At 39.3% G+C, this 10535-nt stretch overlaps 1 protein-coding gene across 1 annotated transcript in view; it reads left to right on the forward strand.

Moving 5' to 3' along the window:
• The window catches only part of EYA1 (EYA transcriptional coactivator and phosphatase 1), a 145079-nt gene extending 134855 nt beyond the window's left edge, over window positions 1-10224 (forward strand). Inside the window, exons 18-19 of the mRNA XM_054284733.1 lie at window positions 1404-1504; window positions 9499-10224. Of these exons, the coding sequence (XP_054140708.1) occupies window positions 1404-1504; window positions 9499-9579 (182 nt within the window). The 3' untranslated portion in view covers window positions 9580-10224. The remainder of the gene's footprint in view (window positions 1-1403; window positions 1505-9498) is intronic.
• The last annotated feature ends 311 nt before the right edge of the window (window positions 10225-10535 follow it).

Consider the following 10535-nt stretch of genomic DNA (forward strand, 5'->3'; position numbering starts at 1 on the left):
TCCTGAATAAAAAAGTTATAGTGCCCTCTATCAAAACTTTGTAGTAAATTATAGCTTTGAAATATAATGCTTTAAATACACATTTTAATTAAAACATATTTTAATAGATCTTCACTTGTGACTTCACATACATAGGGTAGAAGGGTGGTTTTGGAAAAATATGCTCTGTCACTGACTGTCACAAGAAACCATGAGATTTTTGTGACATGGCATGATTCATAATATTCAAACACTGTTCCAGCTTAGTGTTGGAGGTTTCTTATGCCTGGTGCTACTGTCAAATGGTATCATTAAGTAGTTTGACTTCTGTAATGTCTAGAAAACTTCATTTAATTTCCAGCCTACTTTTTCTTAACGCTTTTATTGTTCTTTAGCTGAAATAACTATTTTATAAACCACAATTCTTCCCATCCATTTCTGTAGACACTCAGCATATCCCGCGGCCAGACTAAAGTGACCTTTCATAATAGGGACATTTGGGAAAACTCAACTTTAGGTTTTTGCTTTCTTTTGTCTTCTCAGTACTGTACCTGAAACTTCCCAGTATGGGTACAAACTGAAAGAGAAGAAATTTAGGTTAGCTTTTAGGCAGAAATTCTTTACTGTAAAGATGGTGAGACATTGAAACAGGTTGCCCAGGGAAGTTGTGGATGCCACAATCCTGGCAGTGTTCAAGACCAGGTTGGGTAAGGCCTTGGATAACCTGGATAACCTTGGATAACCTTAAATAACCTATTATAGTGGGAGTGTCCCTGCACATGCCAGGGTGAGTTGGGACTAAATGAGTTTAAGGTCCCTTCCAACCCTTAGCATTTCTGTGATTCTGTGGTACTCGTGCATAGGGCTGGGGCATTGAGATAATTTCCCTAGGTGTGTGCAGGGAAGGAATGACCTATGTGAATGGATCCCAGTGCAGGATCAAGGACATGGCCCATGTATTGGATTACAGGCATTTAAATCTTAATCTTTTGAGTGACCTTCTAAGTGGAGGTACTACTGTTTTAAGAGCTGTGATTAATCAGGTAACAGATTTTGGAGAAAAAGATAGAATTTCAACTCAGCTTCAATCAATTTACTCAAATCAAGCTACTGGTCATAAACAAATGGTAGATAATTCTCCTGGTGGTAAAATTCCCCCCAAAACCTGTGTCATATTAGGGAATGAGACAAGAAAGGTCATATTGTGGATCTTTAGTATGCTGTCTATGCTGCAGTCAGCCTTGATGCACCATCCTGAGGGACAGACTCTTCTCATCTTTGTAGCTCTACTTAAGAAGTCCAAGGGTTGGGGAGATCCAAGCTAAAAAGCTAAAATTATTTATTTGATTTATTATTGTTATTTATTTGATGACATCCCATCACCACCTACCTTGAATAGTCTTTTTCTGATCTTTTTCTTTCAGGAAAGGAAAGTTGTTTTGAGAGAATAATTCAAAGATTTGGAAGAAAAGTAGTGTATGTTGTTATAGGAGATGGTGTCGAAGAAGAACAAGGTGCAAAAAAGGTAATGACCTTTTTTTGGTGCGGGTTGGTTAAAAGAGTCTGGATAATTGTCTTTTCTTCAGCATGGGACAGCATGCACTGACATTTAAGTTGGATATCTTTGCCTTATAAAATCTGTGTTGAGTATATCTAGTAGAAAGCCAGGTAAGCCTATAGATAATGATTTGCCCTGCTGTTCTCCAAAAGACACATTAAACTATGTATGTTTGATGCATTTCAAAAAGGGGCCTGAAAACGGGCCTTGGCTTTTGTGCCAAGAACTAACAGTTCTGTTTTCGTTGGCAACCCAAAATACCACATAGGATGTTATGAATGTAAGCAAAATATGGTGATTCTTAGTGATCAAAGGCAGTGTGCTGTTTAGCTGTATGAAATACGTATATGTCACACCTTAAAAAGACATGTAGGACTGGAGTAGGTAGACAGGAATTTCCGTTTTCTTGTGTGTCCATAATTTGGATTCTTCGTTCAGACAACAACCTGTGGCTTGGCATGCATTCATAATCTCAGATAACTGAGCAGAGAATACTGTCTATTATTTTTTGCTTCCCACTGAGAAGAACGGAAAAAATATTTTTTTCAATGTGAATTAAGCTGTATAAAAAGCAACACTTCCCATTCACAAATAATAGGCTTTATTTGTAGTCTTGCTAAAAAAATTACCCTAGGTAGTCTGCAGATACACACTCTTTGCTTGGAGGAATGAGGCATAACCTTGGCTATTTGAATAATAGGAGAAAGAGCAGGAAAATGGGCATTTTTGTTCTTGCTCCCTTTCACAGATAAATTGCTTTTACACAGCTGCTTTTTCACCACAAAACTCTCTGTGATACTTCTATCTCTTTCCACTGTGACTTTCTAAATTGGAAAAGTGAAGCTAATTAGTCCACATGGCATTTTAACAACCATTGACTGGTTTTGCTTCATGAAATCTGGGTTTTGTGCCCCTGAAGCCTCGCGGGTAGGTTCCCGGCTCGTCCCAGCACTTTGCAGAATCTCAGTTTCATATATCCCTTTGGCGGAACAGTTTGCTCTTTTCTCCTTCAGAAATGCCTTTCATCTTTGCAGAGAAATGTTTTCCCGCTGCAAATGATTACATTTTAAAAGCTGTATTTAAGATCAGGGGGAAAAAAAAATTCCTTCTCTTTGTTCCTTTTCTGTTGCTCGGTGAAATAGTGTTGTATATGATAATGGCAGGAGTAGTCCTTTTGGTAACATTATCTATTCCAATGCTTTTTTCAACAGGAAACATGATTCAGAAAAGCATAAGAGAAAGCCTTTCCAGTCACTAAGAGGAGTAGCAGTATAGAAAGTTCTTTTGTGCAATTACTTGTGTGTATTCTTTCCTGGTGGAAGGAATTTTCAGGTTGAAAGCATGTTAGATGCTCTGGATTAAATTATCTGCTGCAGCAATGCCAGAGAAGTCAATAAGTAGAGCAGCAGCCCTGCCTTTCTGCATAAACTATCAATCTGATTTAGGAAAATGCTTCTGTGGTTCTTGTCCTGCTTCTTAGTCCACCAAATAAGAACTCACCCTTTCACACTGTGAATGCAGGCTTTGCCTTTTTAGTTTTTTCCTTCACATCCTTCAAGAGTAGAAACCTTCTCTGGAGAGCACACAGACAAGACAGAAGCTTTGCCTCCCCAAAACTACCCAAAGCATCTCAATCCAGAGTGGCATAACTGTCCTGTGATGTACCCCATTGTCATGCTTACCCCTAAATTTTGGTAGCTGGTTCCGTCCTGCTTTGCTTCCCATCAGCGTGTCAGGTTTTGTGGCCTTCTCCAGAGAAGGGACAGATCTTCTGTTACCCTTTGCACAGCAGTTTTCTGAAGGGCTTTGGCCTGAGGTGAAGCCATTAGCATATGTGTGTTTCTTTACACTATTTAGAGCGTAAACAGCACAACCTTCTTTAGATAGCACTTCATTGTTTACATGTAACCTGTAAGGAGTCTTTTCAAGTGAGCATATAAATTCAAGCCTATTTCATTAGGTTTTTTTTGGTTTTTTTTTATTCTATGTTCATTCAGTGTATTTTAAAAAAAAGTTGAGCTTCCAGCTTAGGAGTTAAGAAAGTTAAGGTTAAATTATTAAAAATAATTTACCAAAAATTTTATAAATTCCCTCATCATAAAACAAGATTTTCATGTATGTCCTTCATCATGGAAAATATTGAGTCAATACAGCAGTAGGAAAATAAAAGAAACTTTTAAAATCTTTTTATTATTGTCATTAGTATAAAAATTCAATAATAGAAATTTCTTAATGCCACTTAGAAGATCATTGCTTTATTGAGAAACATTTTTAGGATAAACAGTTTGGTAATAAAATGCCTCTTTTGGTTGATGTAAGTAATCATAATACACTGAGAAAACTGCACACTGTTACATTTCTGGTAGCATTAGTTGCACTAGGATAGTGACACCTTTGTTTAGCTGTCACTTCCAGCAAAATGTTCGATGAGACAGTTAAACTCTTGGGATGTTTGCCCTGTGTATTGAGGAATGATTGTACCCTTCTGGGTCAGTGCAGCAGCCCGTGAGCTTGGCTGTAACACCAGGGCTCACACGAATGTTGCTACCTTCATATCAGCTTTCCCCGGAAAAGAGGGAGAGGAGGGCAGAGAGAAGTCAGTGTGAAACTCCAAAGGGTGCCCTGGAGCTGCTGGCATCAGTGTGGGTCACAGCCACCACCTCAGAGTGCCACTGTGGTGACACAGCTGTTCTCAGTACAAGGGTCTGGGGGCTTCTGCCAGAAACGCCATTGTCTCAGCATTTTGGTTTGCTTTGCTTTGTTTTGTGTTTTGGGTTTGGAGGTTATTTTGTTTTGTTGTGTTGTGTTTTGTGCTCATCTTTTGCCTTTGCCTTTGGAGACACATTTAGGAAATATTAATAAGACAGAAAAACCCCAGCTCCTGAGTTTTTCTGCTTAGGAGAAGTCTCCAAAGGATTTCTAATTTGTGAGATGAGACAAAGGCTCCTATGCACTGAGAAGCTGGATTTTACATCAGGTGATTCGGGAGAGCCTAGGCAAATGGGCTTCTCCTTTGTCTCCAAAATGGTCATGCTGCCTGGGAGGAAAAATCATAAATCTTTGTGGAGCAATAAATAGAATATAAATGGGTATCCAATATGCCACTGCTTTTAAGCTCAGAGTCACACTGTGCTGGTCAGGTCTGGGGTAGGAAGTAAAGACGGCCGCTTAGCAAATCTGGCAGGAATACAATAAAAATACCATGAAAGATGACAAAAACTGATGAGTTTTCTATTCAAATCCATCACAAATCTCAGGAGTAATTTTTTTGTAAAAATATGTATTCATTTAAGGGAAGGAGGACAGAGGGTAATCTGGACTTTTTGGTGTTGCTATCAAAAAATGGATTTGTTTTGCATATCTATTAATAGCAGCACTATTTTGTGGAGTAAAATAGCTGAAGTTTTGTACATTTAGTAAGTACACACTGAAAATAAAATTACTTCTATTTCAGAAATAAAATAGCTTAATGTCTTAGATTATTTAATAGTACTCTAATTATTAGGCTTACTAAATTTGTCATTTCATTTTTTATGCTTTTTACATTAAAATCAAAATTTTGCCACCATATTTAATTTCAAAATGTCATCAGAATCAAATAATTTAAAAGTTCATAGATGTTTTATTACTCAGTATCATCTACCAAACAATTAATGATTTTTAAAGACAAATGCTTCATATTTACTTGGAATATGTTGAAATAGTAGACTTAGGGTGCCATTAGATATTAATGCATCCAGTTTCACGACCTATTTATTAGTGGTTAGCATTTGTCATCCATTCTCCCGCAGCAGCAAATGTGAGATTGGCATTTCTTTCTTGGCTCAGAATAGAAGCATTCTGCGTGACAGGGGTGTGCTAAGTGTTGGCAGGGATGGCTTTTTAAAGGCAATATTTAGTACAGATATATACAAAGGGTCTCTTGCTCTCTCAAATGATCTCAAGTCATTTGGCAAGAGAAAATGTACTTCCATATCATGGGTGTGTTGCCACTTTTGATGTGGCTGAATAGTTGTGAATCAACAATGCATGTTAATACAAGAATAATAGGTAAGGTTGTGTATGATAATTTTGTTACTTTAAAGGTTCTAGTTTCATACGGTATTATCAGATGGGGCGAAAATTAGTATGCATGCCTCAAGAAAACACAGGCATATATATGAACACATGTGTGTGAGGCTCTACATATACATGTTGTAGTGTGTTTTTAAATTTCTTGTTTTGTTCCCCCATTTTCTGTACTGTTCCCCCCTGTTCTTGGTAAAATGGTTCTTCCCCCTCCAGTTTTCCCGCCACAGAGCCTTTGGCAGTTATGTTACTATGGTTACCCCTTCCCTCCTCGGTTGTCAATCTCTTAAGTTATGTAACTTCCCCTCCCCTCTCCTACCTTATAAGTAAGTTTTTCCTCCTCCCTGGGCCCAGTCAATCACCCCCCACTCCTCCCTGCTTTCGAGAACATTCTTCCCTCTGGGGGTTGTGGTTGGCTGGTGTCCCGGAGCCCCTCCTTTACTTTGTATTTATTGGATATGTTCATCTGTCAGTTGTGTTATGTACCTCCCAATATGTTCTCCCATTGGTTAGCTGGGCTTCCCTCCCTTCTCCACCCCTTCCCTGTAAAACTCTGTCTCCCCCTGTGTTCGGGGCCATTTGCTGTGGGTTTTTCCACCTGTTGGTTTGCCCTTTGCTGCCTGTGGGCTCTTCAATAAACCGACGTTTTACCCCCAGCAAGTGGTCGCCTCCTCTCTCGTCTCGTCCTGCGCAAATGCAAGTCCGCAATCCAGCCCAGCCCCAGGCCACGATGCCAAGGGGGGCTGGCTTCTGATGCGCAGGGGCGTCGGCCGCTTCACCCCTTCAGCTAGCCGGACTTAGGGCCGCGTACGCCCTCGCGCATATACACACAAACATACAGATATATATAGAGCTGTATCAGGTTTGTTTCTCCTCCTCACAGCTCTGAAGGCTGTAGTGTAGGGTCAGACTGATGGAAATCTGAATTGGCCACGTTCAGCCAATCCAGGGCATCAGAGCAGATTCCAGCCCTATGCAGCCACCATGTTCTTGGCATGCTTTATTTCTCAGGAGTGTGCAGCTGGTCTTTAGACCTTCATGAAGGAGACCTGAAAATAATTATAATCCTGAGATTTGCACAACCTCTTTTTTTTCATGAGACTATTGTCATTCCACACTTTGCTGCTGTAACTGCATAGAGTAAATATAGGTATATTCCTTTCACAGACAGACAGACATAAATAAAGCAGAGGACACTTAACTGAATTTGAGATAGAAATATATAGTCAAAATAATGACTGCTAACAGTTTTGGTTTAAAATCTGACCATCAACAGCTGACCCATAAACAGGGTAATCCAAAACTCGATATTGCACATGGGCATCTAACACGAGGTGCTGTAATTTGATTTAGCAGAAGCTAAACCTTCTGTTAAATCAATCAGAGTCTTTAACTGCTCTATCTGCCTGGTGTGTGTATGCTCTGTGATGCTGAGGTTGTTACTAGGGAAGCAGTATAAAGCTGGAACTGCATGGAGTGGGAGCTGGAAGCCAAGAATTTATTCCTATAGCTCTCCCTATTCATTGATTTGCTGCCTGACCTTGGAGGGCATCCATGTCATTGACTCTTGGCTTCTGCAGAGACTCTTTGCATAGGCAGGTGTCCACCAAAGTCCTTGCCAGGCACATCATAGGTATGCTGTTTACACCTCCCTGACCCAGTGGCTAAAGCAGACCTGCTGCCAAGCTGACTAAGAGGAGGAGTAGGGAGCTATGGCTGGCTTTCAGGGAGACCAGCTGTGTCCCACCTGGCAGGGGTGTGAGAGAGAAGAGGGAAGCTGCAACCTCCCACGAAAAGGAGGCAGCACTGCTGAGCATCGCCGACCTGTGCAGTCATCTGGCAAACACAGCGTGGACCTGCTGCAGCACAAACCTGTGACTCTTTGTGCTTGATGTAGTATCCCTATCAGATATTTCAAATTCTGCCAGAAAGATCTTGCAGCCTAAGTTAGAGAGGTGCACAGAAGCTTTTGCAAAATCCAGAGAATGGCATGGCTAGTAATTTTTATTTCGTATTGCTCTTGCTGGTTCATTTCCTGAACATGATGCGAGAAGTTCATCTTTAGGAAATCTGTGAGTTGGAAAGCAGCAGTGTCAGGCCTGACAGAGCACAGAGGGTAGGCTGCCTGTATAATGTAACAGGGAAGAAAGATCCTGGGACATGGAGTTGTAACTGAGTGAGCTAACTGCATCAGTTTTCTGTAGCTGGTGGAGCATAGAGACAGTACAGTGGAAGTCCAGATTGAAGATGTAGGGAAAAAAAGTGTTGTAGTGTTTAACATTTCCTTCTTAAGGAAAAGATCCATCTATAAAAGTGTTTTGGAAATATCACAAGCATTAAAAGAAAAATACCGCTATTGTCTCTCTAAATTTTGTTTGGTTTGTTGTCTCCATTGTCAGCCATCACTCATGAATTTATGTTTAAGCTGAGATTCAGTCAGCTGTTTCTCAAGGTTTTCTAACACTCTAGAGCAAAGCAAACCAGAACAGAAACTGCTACAATGGTGTTTTCTTGGGGGTCATAATGTTTTCTTCCTGAAGAAATTCCTTTGCTCTAGAAGCTAGGCATACTCTGAATGTGGGCACCTGTTGATGCATCCATATTGCATCTTCATTCGAATCAGGAGTGTCATATCAAAGAGGATGTGATAGGCTGAGTGTTAAGGTGTTTGCCTTCTGAGACAGGTGCAGAAATTACAGTAAATGTGCAGCTGGAATCAGTGAGTTTTAACATTGTTTTCAAAATTTTTCTCTAACTTAAAATTTGAGAAGACCAGAATGAAAAAAGGAGAGCAGAATAAAAGTGACAGAGGAGATGGAGTTTTGCCATTGATTTCAGTGGAATTAGGAATTTTCTCAGGAGCTGCTGAAGTAGGATGATGAAAGCCTCTTTGGAAAATCATAGATAAAAATGGTTGGGGAACTTAGAAGCTAATGTGATAATTAATTGCTTGTGGTTTGCCTCCTAAAGATGTCAAGACACAAACTGACCCAATGAAAAGGTGAACACCATCATGTTAGCCTTCAGAATACTGTTGAATTTAAACTATTTTCCCATTGGATTTAGAGAATAATTTCCTGACAAAAGCTTTTTTTTCTTATTTTTTAATTTATGCAAAAGTTTTTGCTGACATTATAACCCCCAGTTTCAAGTATAAAGGTAGTTCTTAAGCAGATTTTTACCCTTCATGAATGAGGTGATCTGTGCTTTTTCCTGGGATTTGTGTTTTTGGTTAATTCAAGTTCTTTGCAAAAGTATTTGTGCTCCAGACAGATTTTATTACAACTAATAGGAAAAAAAGATGTACTTATTTTAATGTCCCACATGGAAAAGATGCTTTAAGATCAGTGTTAGCAATGACCAATGTTATACAAGCCAATGGGATAAAAATCTTTTCAAAGTGATGTGAGCAACACATGAGTTATTCTGAATCACCATTTCTCTGTTCTTGACTCTTCTGCCAAGAGAAGTTTTTTACAGGGAGCAAATACATTTTGAGAGTAAACAACGCTTTCACTTTCTTTATTTTCTTTCTGTTTCCTTCCTGAAACTACCCACATGCTTTATATGTATGTTATTTGATTTCTTTTTGTCCAAAAATAATATTTTCTTCTGTAGTGCTCTGAAATCTGTTTTTCATATAAAGAGATTAGAAGCCCCTCCCTTCCTTATGATCTCCTGATGTGTTCCTATTGCAAATAGATTTGCTGTTATTGAGAATTTATGTTTAGGGGGTGGGTCAGAGAAACCAGGCATAAACTTGTAGGACTCAAGGTTTTAAGAGTTCTTTTTCTCTCCCCCAAGTGTTCTCTTATCCCTGTGAAAGACAAAGGGTGCATCTAAGTACCAGAATGCTTGGGGTTATTTTTACATATTGTCTGTGCTGTTCACAGCATGCTATGCCATTTTGGAGGATCTCAAGCCACTCTGACCTTATGGCCCTTCACCATGCCTTGGAACTGGAGTACTTGTAGCAGCTTAGCAGCACTTTCAAACCTCAGAGCCTCCTTCTGCCCGTGGATGAGATGCCTGTGTCTTGTGTCAGCATTGGACTAGAGAACTCTGTGATTTCAGCATGTTGACGTACAGCTGCAGTCGGGGTTAACCCTTGCCCCTTCAGTGAACAGAGGAGCAAGTCCTTTTCTTCAGAACAGCTGTTGGCTCCGGCACTGCCAGCCCAACCAAAATAAGCCATGCGAGTGTTTGAACAACTCATCTTTACCACATTTGCTACCAAAAAGAAATAGAGAAGGAAAAAATAAAATGGGAAAAAAATTTTAAAAAAAGAAGAAGAAAAGGAAATAAGAGGTTCATACCTGTGAAGAAAAGAAAAAGGACCTGCAAATGCTTTGTAGTTTTTAGCCTCTTCAATGTGACACACACAATTTCTTCAACGCAGCAAACTTGATTGCACAATGAAGACTGAGATTTTACAAAATACCAGTGGAGTAATTTTCTTATAAAGAAGGTTTACGTTTTGGTTTCTCATACCCAGGGTACTCTGTACATCTTTGCTTATTTATGAACAGACTGTATTTTGACATCATATAACTGAGGATATGTATAATAGGATTAAAGGCTATTATAAGCCTTTGCCTTATGGTACAGCAACTACTTTTGATTTTAGCACATTACAGAGTAGTTTAAAATATGTCTAATTTAAACTAATAGGTACATCACTGAGACAATCATGTACAGGAAGAATTTTTTGTGTAAATTTGTAATAATGAATGATTCTTTTACATATTGTTAAGGTAAATGCTAATGAAAGATAGTAACGCCTTGTTGGTGAAGAATGAGGCCACATGTGCACAAACTTGTGCAGTGCCTTATCAATGTGTTGGATATAAATATGTAGATAATGGATTTTTTTTTAGATAAATTTGTCAAGACCAAACGCATGGATGTCAAGTGTCAATAGGAATTGGGT

The sequence above is a fragment of the Melozone crissalis genome, unplaced genomic scaffold (genome assembly GCF_028551555.1).
Source record: "Melozone crissalis strain CALT ecotype California unplaced genomic scaffold, PUWL_Pcris_2 ptg000042l_1, whole genome shotgun sequence".
In the NCBI taxonomy this organism is placed as follows: domain Eukaryota; kingdom Metazoa; phylum Chordata; class Aves; order Passeriformes; family Passerellidae; genus Melozone; species Melozone crissalis.